This window comes from Sus scrofa, chromosome 1 (genome assembly GCF_000003025.6).
Source record: "Sus scrofa isolate TJ Tabasco breed Duroc chromosome 1, Sscrofa11.1, whole genome shotgun sequence".
Taxonomy (NCBI): Eukaryota; Metazoa; Chordata; class Mammalia; order Artiodactyla; family Suidae; genus Sus; species Sus scrofa.
The window spans coordinates 184,942,755-184,958,501 of NC_010443.5; the positions used below are offsets into that span (position 1 = coordinate 184,942,755).

The 15,747-nt window shown below is 33.2% G+C and overlaps 1 protein-coding gene across 15 annotated transcripts in view; it reads left to right on the forward strand.

Annotated features, from left to right (window-relative positions):
• KTN1 (kinectin 1) overlaps nt 1–15,747 on the forward strand; it is a 109,382-nt gene that overhangs the window by 61,200 nt on the left and 32,435 nt on the right. For 14 of the 15 annotated variants that reach the window (XM_021085894.1, XM_021085523.1, XM_021085629.1 and 11 more), the window contains 15 exon segments: nt 669–759; nt 1,386–1,454; nt 1,943–1,980; nt 2,463–2,544; nt 3,393–3,461; nt 8,828–8,862; nt 9,268–9,358; nt 10,052–10,120; nt 11,036–11,073; nt 11,765–11,855; nt 12,006–12,074; nt 13,177–13,214; nt 14,109–14,199; nt 14,276–14,344; nt 15,400–15,437. In XM_021085894.1, coding sequence (XP_020941553.1) covers nt 669–759; nt 1,386–1,454; nt 1,943–1,980; nt 2,463–2,544; nt 3,393–3,461; nt 8,828–8,862; nt 9,268–9,358; nt 10,052–10,120; nt 11,036–11,073; nt 11,765–11,855; nt 12,006–12,074; nt 13,177–13,214; nt 14,109–14,199; nt 14,276–14,344; nt 15,400–15,437 — 978 coding nt within the window. 15 annotated transcript variants of the gene reach the window in all.

Below are 15,747 nucleotides of genomic sequence, written 5' to 3' on the forward strand. Positions count from 1 at the left end.
TTAAGAGTCTCTACTCATGATTAACTTTATGTTCTAACTTGTTAAAAAAATTCTCTTTACTGGATTTGGAACAACTTACACTTTCCCTCTCAGTGAGTTTGGTTCCTAAGCATTATACATTCTGTGTTTTTTGTGTCTTTGTCATAAAAAGAGTTGGGGAAACTTTTTTTTTAATTAAAGTATAGTTCATTGGGGAAACTTTTTTCCATTTGGCCTTTGGCAGTTATGTGGAAGAGATTATTGTAATTGGAGATTAGTGGGAGAAAATTAGTTTTTGTTTCTAATAAGTAGTTGTAGCTACTCTGTATCTAACTGTGTGGTGATATGCCCAAAACAAAGTTCTTTTTATGTGTGTGTATTATATTATTTGCCTAGACATGGATGACCTAAGTTCAGAAGACTGAAAATCTGTTTTTGACATTGCCAGGCTTGTGAGGGTATATTTAACTTCTTTGACCTCAGATTTTAAAATAGTTGTATATATTTTAAGGAGTTGTAATAATGCATGTGACAGTTACTACTAAACTGAAAAGATCTATAGAAATGGGAGGTGTAGTTACTTGAAAAGCCCCTTAAATAAGGATGACCATATTTGAGGCTTTTAATCCTTTGATTTGTGACTAAATTTCTAAATGTTTATTGAATGTACAAATCTGTTTCCTGTTAAGGATTGCAGAAAAGGATAAACAAATAAAACAGACTGAAGATTCTTTAGCAAATGAACATGATCATTTAGCAAGTAAAGAGGAGGAACTTAAGGTAAAGTAATTATATAAATGGCTACGGTTTTCTTTATAGGCATTTAACTACCCTGCTTTTGTACAGTATGAGTATCTATATGAAGAATGGAAAATACTCAGAATTCATTTGAAAAGTGTCTATCTCTTTTCTGAATTAGAAACCCCTCTTTATCCCTCTAAGAGGAGAAGTTCAAAGGCCTTTTCTCACATGATATTATTCACAGTAATTTGGAAAATATTTTAAATAACAGGAATTGATGATTTTCTTTCTGACTTAAGAAATTATAATTTGAGGAGTTCCCATCGTGGCTCAGTGGTAATGAATTTAACTAGTATTCCTGAGGGTTTGGGTTCAATCCTTGCCTCATTCAGTCGGTTGAGGATCCGGTGTTGCCATGAGCTGTGGTGTAGGTTGCAGACGTGGCTTGGATCTGGCTTTGCTGTGGCTGTGGTGTAGGCCAGCAGCTGCAGCTCTGATTCAGCCCCTAGCCTGGGAACCTCCATATGCTGTGGGTGTGGCCCCCCCCCCAAAAAAGGGGAGAAATTGTAATTTGAGACCTTTGCTTAAGTAGAAGACATATGCTACAAACTTCAAATTTAACATAAATTAAATACTTACAATGTTATTTTTCCTTCTTGTTCTAGGATATACAGAACATGAATTTCTTATTAAATGCTGAAGTGCAGAAATTACAGGCCCTGGCAAATGAACAGGTAGATCTTTATTGCTTTTAACCTTAGAATTTCAGTTTGTTTATACTTATTTTTATTGCTATTGCAAGCCCTAATTTTACCCATGTAAATAGTAAATATAATGTTTACTTGTGTTTGGCTTCATGGTTTATTATTAAAAGCCTCTTTTGTTTGACCATAATTCTCCCAGTTCACTTAAATGTTACTATTTTTAATGTTGAAATTAATGTTTGATCCAAGAAATTGATAACTTTTGAAATAACTGAGGATTCATTTAAAATACTCCCAATGTGCTAATTTGTTTTCACTTTCTACTATTCAGTCAAAAAAGGATATATCTTTTATCAGTGAGAAATATAAAATACTGGACAACAAAAAGTGTGCAGTAGTGTATGCTGTTGCTTTAACAATTCCAAATTTCTGAAAATATAACTTATTAAAAATAGTGAAAGACTAGGTTTGATTGCTTCCTGAGAAATGATACAATTCTTATTTTATTCCCACCACAGGCTGCTGCTGCACATGAACTGGAGAAGATGCAAAAAAGGTGATTACATGGACTTGGAGAAGAGACTTGTGGTTGCCTGATGGGAGGGGGAGGGAGTGGGAGGGATCGGGAGCTTGGACTTATCAGTCACAACGTAGAATAGTAGAATAGATTTACAAGGAGATCCCGCTGAATAGCATTGAGAACTATGTCTAGATACTCATGTTGCAACAGAAGAAATGGTGGGGGAAAAACTGTAATTGTAATGTATACATGTAAGGATAACCTGACCCCCTTGCTGTACAGTGGGAAAATAAAATTAAAAAAAAAAAAAAAAAAAAAAAAAGGTGATTAAATTATTGCTGTATATGAAGCCATTCATACGTTTATGTTCAAGTGTAATTACAGAAAATATTGCTGCTTATAACTGATAGTTGTGCACATAATTTATGTAAGCTTTCTGAATATATGAAGTATTTTAATTTTAATACATGAAGTAATTTTAATATATGAAGTAATTCAATTTTGTTTTTTTCTCATAGTATTCATGTTAAGGATGATAAAATAAGATTGCTTGAAGAGCAGCTACAATGTGAGATTTCAAACAAAATGGAAGAATTTAAGGTGTGTAATTAACCTTGTCAACTCAGCTTTCTTGAACAACCTTGTGTAATTTTCATTTGAAGTGAATGTAGAAATACTACTTTTTATATGCAATCACTCCGAAACATTGTTTCTGTAGTTTATTTGGAGAATTATACAGTTAATTTTATCATAGACTTTTTGCTTAAATTATTTTAACTTACCTGTTTTTATAATAGACCTTTGATATTTGCTTTGCCCCAACCTTTTCTCTACAGTTTTCATTTGGTAGCTTGAGATGGTTTTATGTGTCTCCATTGTTGGTATAGTGCTAGTTTTTGGTCATGCAAACAGCTTGAGTATTATGAAACATTCTGATTGCCAGGGTACATTGCTACATGCAGTAAGATTTGCTTTTTTTTTAAATTTTTTTTCTTTGCTTTGCTTTTTTTTTTTTTTTTTTTTTTAAACTTAACAGGAATCCTGTGAGTACTTACTTAGGAAAGCAGGTTTTCCCAGAATTTGTTGGCACAAACTGTTCAACTCTTTGAAATACACATGAAAGGGTTCTATGACAGTGTTAACACTGTTTGGGATAATCCACATGATTGACTATGGGGTCTCAGTAGAAACTTTTTTAGAGACCATTGTCCATGTACCTTATACTGTTACTGGATTCCTGTACTTTGGAAATATATTCACTGAAACAGTGAAAAATGGAGCCATGTGAGATTTGCGTTCTTAGGTCAGTATACGATTCATCTGTCACTTTATAAGTATTTTTAGTAATTGTATATGGCTTTGATTTAACAACAAAAAAAACCCACATTTAAATGATTGCTTTGTTACCTTTTCTCAATAAAAGAGTAAATTGAGATTCTTTCTTTTAGATTCTAAATGACCAAAATAAAGCTTTACAATTAGAAGTTCAAAAGCTACAGACTCTTATTTCTGAACAGGTAAGACTTTTCATGAAGTCTAAGTTAGAAATAACCAGTATGTAGCAAGATCTGCTTCTTTTAAAATAATAATCAACTCGTTCATTTTTAGAAATCGAAGTGTAGATATATCTTTTAATTGCGTTTCTATTCATAAATCAAGTATCTAAATAAAGGAAAATATAATTTTTATTCCTAAGAAGAAACTAATGCTAACCTGTTTATAAGAATTTTTTTTTTTGAAAGGTATAATAGAATTCATAAAAATAATTTCTGGAGTTCCCCTTGCGACTCAGTGGAAACAAATCTGACTAGCATCAGTGAGGACGCAGGTTCGGTCCCTGGCCTTACTCAATGGGTTAAGGATCTGGTGTTGTGGTGGCTGTGATTCAATTCGACCCTAGCCTGTGAACCTCCATAGGCTGTGGGTGCAGCCCTATTTAAAAAAAAAAAAGAGAGAGAGAAGGAAGAAATTAAAAAAAAATAATAATTTCTTTAAGTTATTTTGATACATTTGGCTTTCAGGATAATAGTCCTTAGACTTTTGGAACCTCACTTTTTTCTCTAAGGCAATGTGAATTCTTAAAAAGGGAATGGATTTGAAACCTCCTACCAGCACTTAAATGCAGAGTGATCTTGATCAAATTGATTAACATTTCTCAGATCTCTCCTCCTAAGTCTTTTACATTGAGATTTTATTTACATATAAGCTTGTTAGATTTAAAAGGGTAAGTCTTTGTATAGTGAGTAGCCTAGTGCTTTGCATATAACAAATGTGTTAAGCCTTAATGCCTTCCCTTTAGAATATTTATTTTTTTCATCTCACCTCCAGCCCTACTGCCATCATATTTATTGCTGTGTTTATAGCAAGCCATCAAAACTGTAGAAGCCTGAGTAAGCATGGCTCTGTAAACTCAAGTTCTATGGCTATTCCTAAGGGTTGCCTTCTTACTCTTCCAAATAATTCTTTGAATTCCAATTTTAAGAAATATTCTAGAAAGTCTTCATATTAGATGACACATTAAAATAGAAGCTTTGCATGTTTCTCCAATACTGTCAAATTTTGACACGTTTTATTAGAAGCTGAAATGTAAGTTATTGCGAATGATAGCACTCCCTTTAGCAGGTACATGCTTTTTCTTTTAAAATGCACATTTAGGCAGATATTGAATTGGTATAAGTAGCTGTGCCAAATGCTGTGGAATTATTTGGCAAGTATTTCGTTAACTTCCTTTGACTTGTCAAGAAATAATCCATTATTTATCTTCCCTCCTCAAATATGGTATTAAGTGCTTTGCATAATCTTTATTATTTTGTATATGCTTTGCCCTTTCAAACTGAAGGTAGTAGAGGAGAAAATGCTGAACAGATGATGTTTAGGGAGGGTCATGACTTCATGCCACTGTGATGCTAAAATGGTGTTTAAGTCCTGTTCTTAAATCTTATTTCCCTTTGTGGTATAGCTTTTAACAGATATGACACGTCGTCAATTGTAAATTTTTTTTCTTGTAAATTTATCATCTCTGAATTCTGGATGTATCTTAGTCTCTGGTTACAGTTTAATTTGAGGCGTTTTTAATTTTTTAGTGTTATGTAAAGTTTTTTTTTATCAGTTGTGATATGCATCATTGGTGACTTGGATTAGTAAAATATGATAGATATTTTTTAGCTGTATTAATTCTTACTGAGAAAAGCAGAATGCAGGTTTTTTTTTTTAGTTGATTATCACAGATTCTGAAACATCTATTTCAGTATATAAAGTTTTAAACTTAGTAAAATTAACTTCATAGGAGGTAAAACAAATGCCTAGAAACTTCTCAATCTGCCCTAGAATTCCAGGATTAGAGGTGCGGGTAATTCTTATTTAGGGTTTAATAAGAATTATTAAACAGGTACTTTTAATCTTTTCTTTTCACTTTTGTTCTGTACCGAAGACGGTATTCTTCATCATTAGACAAGAGTAAAATCACTAGCCTAAATTTTTTTCCCTTAAGATAGCATGATACCCTAACAATTTCCAATCTGACGTTTTACATAAATTCTCTCTTGTAAGTGCGAGAGTGAATATTTTTAAAAAGTCCTCTAATTTCTTTCTTATTGAGTTAGCCTTCTATCTGGTATAAAGTTTCTGTGTATGTTTAGATATTTTGTTAATATAAAGAGCAGTCAACAGAATAAAATTTCATAACCACATTTTAAAATTTATTTAAAAGAATTATTTTAAGAGAGGAAACCTATCTTTTAATATTTGCTCTTTTGGGTAATTCTTGGGATTTTTCTTCTTGTTCTGAAAGCTTTTTTTTTCTTTAATCGTCTAGAAAGCATTTGACTGTGATGTGTTTTTGGTTGTCATTGTGACTTCTGTTCTCATCTTGGTGAACCAAAGAACCAGCTCTTTTGGCTTTTTTCTAGTCATTTTTATTGCCATTGATAGTGAAGGAAGAGATAAAGATTAGCATAAGTTTAATTTCCTTCATTTCCATCTTTCTTTAACCCCTTCCTACCCAGCAGTCAGAATTCTAAGTGACAGTTGAGAGATGAACAGTTTAGTTATATAAAAAAACTCAGGTTTTTGTTTTTTTTTTTTTCCTCATGGATTTTTATCCTGGAGGAAAAGATTGAGCTTACTGCAGCAGAAAACAGTAATGGTGCCAAGTTGTTGTTTCTTCAGGTGTAGGAAGCAGAAAGACAAATGCCAGGTAAGGTAACAGGTTGTTACAGATCCTATAAACAAATCAGTTATTAAGATCTCATTTACTTAGAATAAAATAAACCTTTTTGGTGGAAGGGTCCTGAAATGTCCTTTTTTTGACCGTCTTGACTTTTTAGCAAAGAAATAACATTCTTTTTTATTCTTATTATAGTAGATTTTTAAGATTCAGCGATTAAATTATTAAGTAAAAACTATAAGAGCAGGAAGTTTTTCTTTTTTCCTGATGCCCAGTTGTATTTTATTGCAGAAGAATTCACTATTGTGTAAGATACAGTTTTGAAAATCATCCAGGGAGGAAAAATTAGATTGGATTAGAATAATAATATATTAACTTAAAATGTTGGATAGGTGCTAAGCTGGGTCAATTTCATGCAACTGAATGTTCATTGAGCAATTGACCAAGAGTAGTTATTAAACTGTAACCTTGTTGAAGGATATTCAGTCCATTAAATTTTTACTAATTGAGAATATGCTAGGTATTATGCTACAAAGCTAAGTCTACAGAGATGAATGAGACTTGGTTCTTACCCTCAAGAATATGGCTTATTGTGGTGATAGATGTATGCACAGAAAAGTGTGATGAATAAAATTCTTAAACTGTATGTACAACGTTAGAGGAAGAGATACTAAAGAAGAGTAAGGGCAAAGAGGCATCATAGAGAGGGGACAGCTAAACCTGATTTTGAGAAATAGCCAAGAATTTGCTGAACTGATAGGGGACAATCCAGGCTGAGTGCTAAAAGTCATATTAAAAGTCATGGAAGTGTGCCAAATTGGCATATTCAGAGCATATTGGCATATTATGGAAGTGCAAGTATGAGGTGTAAGAGTAGAGAAAGATTTGCTAGGGCCTAATCATGAAGGACTTTCTGTGCTGTGTAAGGACCATGCATTTGATCTAGCATGTTGGTATGCTGCCGAAGGATGTTGAAAGAATGAATAAGTGTTTTGTCTAGTATTTTAGATGGATCATTCTGGTAACCATGAGGTGTTTGAACTTATGTGGTAGTGAATTACATAGTACCAAGATATAATATAGCTAAATGATTAAGCTGCAGATAATTTGGACTCTTAACAGTGTTCCTTTATTAAAAATTGAGATAATTTTACATATTCAAGTGAACAACATAATGATTCTACATTTGTTTATATTGTGAAATGATCACAATTAAGTCTAGTTAACATCCATCACCACACGTAGTTACAGATTTTGTATTGTCTTTATGTGAGATGATAGTCATCAAAAATAAAGAGGGACAAAAACCATCTTGATGAAAGATTTATAAACTTACTGAATGATTTATTTTTCACAGTTCATAAACATGATTTAATGTATTCTTAACAGCTCCTGTCCTCTTCATGATGGTGGGAAAATTTTTTCCCATTGGAAAGTTATTCTCTGCCCCTCACAATATATTCTTTATGAACTAGAGACAGGGAGAAAATGATTATTAGGGTATTGTGATATTTGAGATCTGTAAAACTGAGGGCATAAACTCAGGCATTGAAGAAAAGGGTGTTAATTTTTAGAAATATATAATAAGTGAAATCTTAGGACTTGGATTTTTCAAAAGAAAAATTAATAGTATTTGTGGAAAATGGTTGTAATAAAATTGGAAAAAATTAAGAAACTAGCAAATAAGAGAAAGCAGGTAGGGAATGGGATGGGTGGAAGAGAATGTTGAAGGGAAAAAGCCCCCAAACCTGTTTTGTCATGTTACTTAGCTGCCTAAAGGCCTAGGAACATCTAGGAGAAAGCCTTGCTTCTGGGTGCATAGTAAATTGTAGCATTGAGAACATTGTGTGTATGGAGGGGATGCTAGAAGAATGGGTCAGAGGCGAAGGTCAGCTCATATGACGTCTTTTAACAGGAGAATATGTTCATGTGCTACAAACTTTACAATCAGTTTTAGAACATTCTATATTTTGGCTTAGGTAGTGGTTATGTGAAATCTATATGTTAAAAATTCATTCATTTGGTCACAGGTTTTGTGGACTTGCCTTATACCTTAGTTTAAAAAAAAAAAAAAAAAGAACAAAGCCTCCTTCTTGGCCTGCAAGACCTTAGAGCCTTGGATTTTTAGATTTGAAGAATTAATGTAAAGGAGGGGCAAATTCTCTTCTTACTGTAAGATTTTCTTTATAGTAATTAAAAATTTGTTCACAAGGGACTAGTTCATTTTTTAAGCCCACTTTGTACTGTCATCTTTTTCTATGTCTTTTGTGTAGCTGCTTCTCTTCTGTCTTGCATTGCCTGAATAAATGATTTTTTCTTTTTTGGCTGTGCCCATGGCATGTGGAAGTTTCCGGGCCAGGGATCAAACCCATGCTGTAGTAGTGACATGCTGTATCCTTAACCTTCTGAACCACTAGGGAACTCCCTGAATTAAATAATTCTTTAACTATTAGCAGGCTTTAGATGTGGATCATCTTAAATTTTGAAACTAATTAATACTAAACAATTATCTTAGAGATCCAACATTGTCTCTACGGCAGTACAGGTTCGATTCCTGGCCTGGGAACTTCCATATGCCACCAGTGCAGCTAAATGAATGAGTAAATGACTGCTGCTTTTTTTTTTTAAAAAAAAAAAAATCTATTTCTAAACTAGTTTTAATTTACCTCATGCAAACTTGGTAAAATTAAACTTTTTTTGTTGTTGATTTTATTTTAGCCTAATAAAGATGTCGTGGAACAAATGGAAAAATGGTAAGAGCTTTAAAATTTTTAAAAATATTTTAATGACTCATTTCTACCAAGTTTGAGTTACCAGAATTATTAGTATATTAATCTAAATTCTTTAAAAATAATGGAAGAGAGTGGTATCTGTTGATTGATTTGGCCTTACATTAGGTTTGTAGGTGTCATGTGTGGTTATGATTTATTTGTTTAGGCTAGCGTGTAAGCATACATAACTTGAATACATTTTACTTTTTGGTAAAGGTCTACTTACCTTAGACCATGATCAAAAATCCTCAGAAACCTTTCTAGAATTGAATGTTTATGAGGAATGATGGACACAGGAGTTGGTCTGTGTGTAAAATATTTATTTGGGAACCATATCATTTTCCTTGAAAAGTAGTTCATACATATGTTATAAATTTATAATTTCAGCATTCAAGAAAAAGATGAGAAGTTGAAGACTGTAGAAGAATTACTTGAAACTGGACTTATTCAGGTGGCCACTAAAGAAGAAGAACTGAATGTAAAGCATTTTGTATACTTGTTTTCCTTGTCATTGATTATTCAGTGAACATGAAAGGGTTTCATGTAATGTGTAATATTTTTCCCATAGATTTTAAACTTAATATTAGTCATCAACATTTTACGAATATATATGATGCCTTTTTTCATTAAACTTAACATTTTATTATAAATACAAAAATGTGTGGTTGATTGTAGCATTCACTGTCTTAATGAAGTATTAAGTATTAAACTGTTGTCATAGTTGTAACATATGCTTCACCACCTCCACTCATATCCAAGTTATAACCAGACAGTAACTAGTGGGCTTGATAAGTTCATGAAATGCTATTGGAAGCCCGAGGAAGGAGAGAATGCAGTTGCAGTTTTTGGTTTTCATTAACCTTAACTAACTCAATTTGGGATAGGATTGCTGGAAAAATAAGGTAAAAGATGTATATGATTTTAGGGAGAGAAATGACTATGGTTTTCAGGTTGTGGAAACATGAGGAGAAATACTTGTGAGGGTATTTTAATTAAAAATCCATTAGGCTAGCTCTGGAGCTATAGAACTGTAGACATGTCGAACAAGTGATATTTCTGGACCTTCAGAAGTGAAAAGAAGGAGCTAGAGAAAAATGAAGAGCGAAGTGTATTTTGAAGCTAGCTGTTTGTTTTAGAAAATAAATGTTATTCTTATGTGTCTTTGAAAAAGGCAATAAGAACAGAAAATTCATCTTTGAGGAAAGAAGTTCAAGATTTAAAGGCCAAGCAGAATGATCAGGTAATATATTTAGTAGATCCTACAACCATTCTCTTTTAATCAGTAGACAAACCCATTATATTCGAATATGGGGACAAATCTTTTTTTTTTTTTTTTTTTATTCCTCCATTCTCCAACATGGAATTTGTCAATAATGGTTTTTTGTTTGTTTGTTTGTTTTTTAGGGCAGCACCCTAGGCACATGGAGGTTCCCAGGCTAGGAGTCAAATTGGAGCTGCAGCCTCTGGCCTACGCCACCGTCACAGCAAGGCAGGATCTGAGCCGCATCTGCAACTTATACCACAGCTCACAGCAACGCCAGATCTTTAACCCACTGAGTGAGGCCAGGCATCGAACCTGCGTCCTCATGGATGCCAGCCGGGTTAGCCAACCACTGAGCCACGACGGGAACTCCTGTCAATAAATGTTTTAATCTGTGAATGGTCGGTGACTTGATTATCTGTACCAGAAGCTTCAATTTAGTGAATGCTGACTTTATGCCAGGCATTGAGTACTCAAGATAGGGTGTCATTGCCTCTTACTGCAATGATGAAAGGTTTTCGAATATAAAGTTAAGACTCTAATCGTAAAAGAGGCTGCCTGAAATCAGGCAATTTTCCTATCTTTTTTTTTTTTTTTCTCATTATCTGGTTAAAATTATCGATTCAATAATTTTAATATTTATCTGTTTTTTTTTTTTGACCTGTGCTTACCATGAGTAGCTTTAAAGCTAGTTACTTTCAAAGTGCTTTTCATTTTCATAGCTGTAACATTTTAAAAAATCTAGAAAGAATTAATTCCTGTGTTTACTTTTCCCATTTGGATTTTAGTGTAGTGGAAAAATCCAATCCAAGTACATTGAGAATAACGTATTCTTCTATTTATGACTCACTTGTTTTGAGCAAATTACTAAGTAGAATACCTTTTTATTTCCAGGTTTCCTTTGCATCTCTAGTTGAAGAACTTAAGAAAGTGTAAGTGATAACATTATTAAACCACTCTTTCTCTTTGGTCCATTTTCTTAGTGCTCATAAATCTTACTTTATTGTCCGTTTGAGATGGCTGATATGTGTTAGTTTAACCTTCACTCTAGAATTTTTCATTGATAGAAAAATTTTCATTGCACCTAGCTGTGCTTTCCCAGCACAATGCGATCGTTAAAAAACTCAGTTTCTTTGATTTACTCCATTTGTTTTCTTAACTTATGGCATCAAATTGTTAATTTTCTTTTTCTGAAGCAGCAACTATTATTGGATAGAGATCAGTTCCATGTGTGTATCATTTTCTTGAAGTGTTTGTAAAGTTTAATGCCTTAATTGTATATAAGTTCTGCCACAGCTTTCAGAGTCCTAGAAGCAGTATTGTTGAGAGGAATTCACTTCTCCCTAGTAATATTTGGGGTACAAATCTTATATTCCTTGTGCACTTTTGAAGCGTGTTCCAGGCTCCTGGTGTGCATAGGCTTCAGCTATCTGGTAGTTACTGCTTAATTCTCATTTAGGAAGAGCTTTAAGTAGTTTCCCCCCCCCCCTTCTATCTGCAAGATATATTGCTATTTTACTTAAAATGGGAAGAATTTATTTGGTGAGCCTATTCATGATTTGTTACTATTTTTATATCTTGATGATTTCTTTCTAAGTTTAATACTGCATTTCTTTATCTAAGGATCCATGAAAAAGATGGAAAGATCAAGTCTGTGGAAGAACTTCTGGAAGCTGAACTTCTCAAAGTTGCTAATAAAGAGAAAACTATTCAGGTATTGAGAGAGAGAAAATTTGTGGGGTTTTTTTTTTGTTTATCAACTTGAGCGAATACCATTTAATTTTGTGTGTTTGTCTCTACATTGCATTTTATGTCAATTTCTGTGTTTCCATTGTCCAATCTTGTCTGTTTTGTCATTGTCAAGGATTTGAAAAAGGAAATAGAGGCTCTAAAAGAAGAAATAGGAAATATCCAGCTTGAAAAAGCTCAACAGGTAAAAATTCCAGAGCCATAGCATGACAGATTTGTTACTGTATGTGTATTTATGAACTATTTGGTTTTTTTCTTGTTAGAAAAAAACTTTTAGTAGTGTGCTATAAATATTTTGAGTTCTGTGCTTTTTAAAAATTTTTGCCTGATTTGAGAAAATGTTCTTAATATTTTAATCAACATTAAAATATTAAAACTGTTAAAAACTTAAATTTGGGGGGGAAAATTTTCTGTATTAATGTTTCACTTTAGTTTGCCCACTTAAAAAAAACAAAGCACTTGGTAAACCTTTTTCATTTTCAACTGCATGTTCCAAAATATTTTGTTGTAGAATATGTATTGCACAACTTTGCGTGTAGAATAAAGTACAAATTTTATTGGGGGATTTCAATGGTAGATGTGGTTTTTGGAAATAGATGGTGGTTTTGATGAATTTAAGCTGATAAAGTTTCACTGAAAATATGGTGAGAGTGCATGGAAGAGATGATTCATTCTTTCATTTATCCCATAGATTAATTCAACAATATTTATTTAGTTCCTTCTACTTATTAAAGCTCTATGTTAGTGGTTGGAGATAATGTGTTGAATGAAATAGGGAAAGATGACAAGATTAAACTCCTAATATAGATTGAGAGTTCAGGAAAGTCTCCTCCTGGAGAACTGGCATCTAAGCCAAGATCTAGAAGGACTCTATTAGAAGACAGTAGGGAATAAAAAGTACTATTGAACTGTATATGGTAAGAAAAGGAGATTAAAGGACAATGTAGAGTATTGTTGAGTATTTGGTCTTGGAAGAGTGGAAAGAAAAGTGCTCTGATGTGGTAGGGAGCTATGTGGACCATTAATATTCTAATTTTCAGAATTTTAGAAGTATCACATCATATAGATATTTATATTCCTGTCTTTCCCCCTCCCCATTTTTAATTGATTACTCTTCCTGTCATTTGAGTCAAGAGAAAGTAAAATCAAAATGCCTCATTTTGGCATGAATAATTCAGCTAGGATCTTTGTAATTTGAAGTGTACACATTTTATAAAGTTTATCATAAAGCTTAGTAAATAAATTGAAGGGATTATGAATTGCTTTTTTTCTGCTTTTTATTTCAGTTATCTATCACTTCTCAAGTTCAGGAACTTCAGAACTTGTAAGTACCATCTTTTTTATTTCCTTTTAATTATCTATTTTCCACAAGTTAAATATGAAAATCATAGCTTCTTTTTATTTGATTTTAAATAATATTTTAAAGAACATCATACTATTTCTCAAAGAAGTTACCTTATGGCACACCAGGTTAACAATCTGGCGTCATCACTGCAATGGCTTGAGTCACTGCTGTGGTGCAGGTTTGATCCCTGTCTTGGGAACTTTCACATGCCAGGGGTGTGAACAAAAAAAAACCAAAAAAGGAGTTCTTTCTTTGTTTTTTTTTTTTTAATTGTATCTCAAAAAGGTCTCAAGGTCTAAAATTTTTCTTTAGGATTTAATCTGTAGGTTTTTTGATGGGATAGAGTTGGAAGTATTATTTTTATGATTTATAGTCTGAATAGGCCTTAAATTGACATGTTGCTCTTTGATCATTTTGAAAGCCATTTTGGGAGTTCCTGCTGTGACACAGTAGGTTAATGATCCACATTAAATCTGTGGCATTGTCAGTTCAATCCCTGGCCTGGCACAGTGTATTAAGCTTTGCTGCAGTTGACTCGGCTTTGACCCTTGGCCCGGGAACTTCGATATGCTGCAGGTGTGGCTGAGAAAAAAAAGTGACTGTGAAACTGGTTATGTATTTCATACCAAACTGGTTGTAATAAGCTGTCTAAATTTGATAGTGTTGACTTAAACAGGGTGTTAAGGGGTAGGAGTAGAGCTGCTTTTTAATTTGATATCTCCAAAGTCTTATATGCCTTTATGCTTAAAATATTTATTTTAATCAATTTAGGTTGTGAGTACAACCTAAAATATACCTTTCCAATCTCCAGTATTTTTGCTTTGTATAGTCATGTAACACTTTCACTGATAGTTCTTATTAACTTATTGTCAGATTGAAAGGAAAGGAGGAACAGATGAATACCATGAAGACTGTTTTAGAAGAGAAGGAGAAAGACTTAGCCAACAGAGGGAAGTGGTTACAGGTGAGAAGTTAAAAACAAATGCAAATATCCGTTCTATATTTGCATATCAGTTTTATTCACATCTGTTCTCCTTCAGGATCTTCAAGAAGAAAACCAGTCTTTAAAAGCACATGTTCAGGAGGTAGCACAACATAATTTGAAAGAGGTATAGTATAAACCGATTACCAGCATATTTCATAAAAAAATGATGAATCTTTATTTTACCGTGCTAGAAAATAAAGAAGTTAGTATGTTCTCTGAGTTTTTTTCTATAAAAATTACTGCTGTACCACAGTTTTGTCGTTTTTAATAAAATAAGTTAACTTTTATTTCTGTCAAGCCTATTACTGCCTCATTTGTCAACCTAAGCCTAAAAATATTTCCTTGTGCTTTTGAAATGGATTCTTTTTTTAAAAATTATTTGTTTATTTATCTATTTATTTTTTGTCTTTTTTTTTTTTTTTTTTTTTTTTTGTCTTTTGCAGGGCCGTACCTGTGCATGTGGAGGTTCCCAGGCTAGGGGTCTAATTGGAGCTGTAGCTTTTGGCCTAGGCCACAGCACAGCAATGCGGGATCCGAGCCACGTCTGTGACCTACACCACAGCTTATGGCAACACCGGATCCTTAACCCACTGAGCAAGGCCAGAGATTGAACCTGCAACCTCATGGTTCCTAGTTGAATTCGATAACCACTGAGCAATGACAGGAACTCCTGAAATGGATTCTTAAGCTTATTTTTAAGTGTTTGCATTTAATTGATATATTAATCTGTAATCATTTAACAAATGGATATTAAAAAATTAAGTTATGGAGTTCCCGTCGTGGCAGCAGTGGAAATGAATCCGACTAGGAACCATGAGGTTGCAGGTTCAATCCTGGCCTCTCTCAATGGGTTAAAGATCCGGCGTTGCCGTGAGGTGTGGTGTAGGTCACAGACATGGCTCAAATCTGGTGTTGCTATGGCTGTGGCATAGGCCAGCAGCTACAGCTCCAATTAGATCCCTAGCCTGGGAAATTCCATGTGCCTTGGGTGCAGCCCTAAAAAAAAAAAAAAAAAAAATTAGAGAAAATTCATTCTATCTTGATTTTATGAATGGCCCAATCTTAAATTTACCGCATGTAATTATGTTTTTATTTTATTGGTGAGTGATTCTGTAGATAATATGTTGTAGTACCTGATCTTTTTGATGTTAGAATTAAAAATGTCGATCTGTTTCTTAGGCGTATTCTGCATCACAATTTGACGAATTTGAGACTGTGTAAGTATACTTTTAGCCAGCATTTTAAAGAGAAACTTCTTAATATTTTCTAGAATATCCTTGAATATTATGATGAGCTTTCATCTAAGTCATGAACTTTCTTGTTAAGTAGGAATTATAGTCTGGGGCAAATAAGTCTCTGGTAAAATAAAACAAATACCTGGAGACTTTAACCTTTTGCAAAACCCTTTGATTGCATTTTCTGAATACTGTTTCTGCTAATATAAACTGGTTCTATTTGAGTTCTCTCTCTCTTTTTAAAATGAAGTATGTATTATTGTAAAGAGAGGGTAAGTTTATTTCACATAAA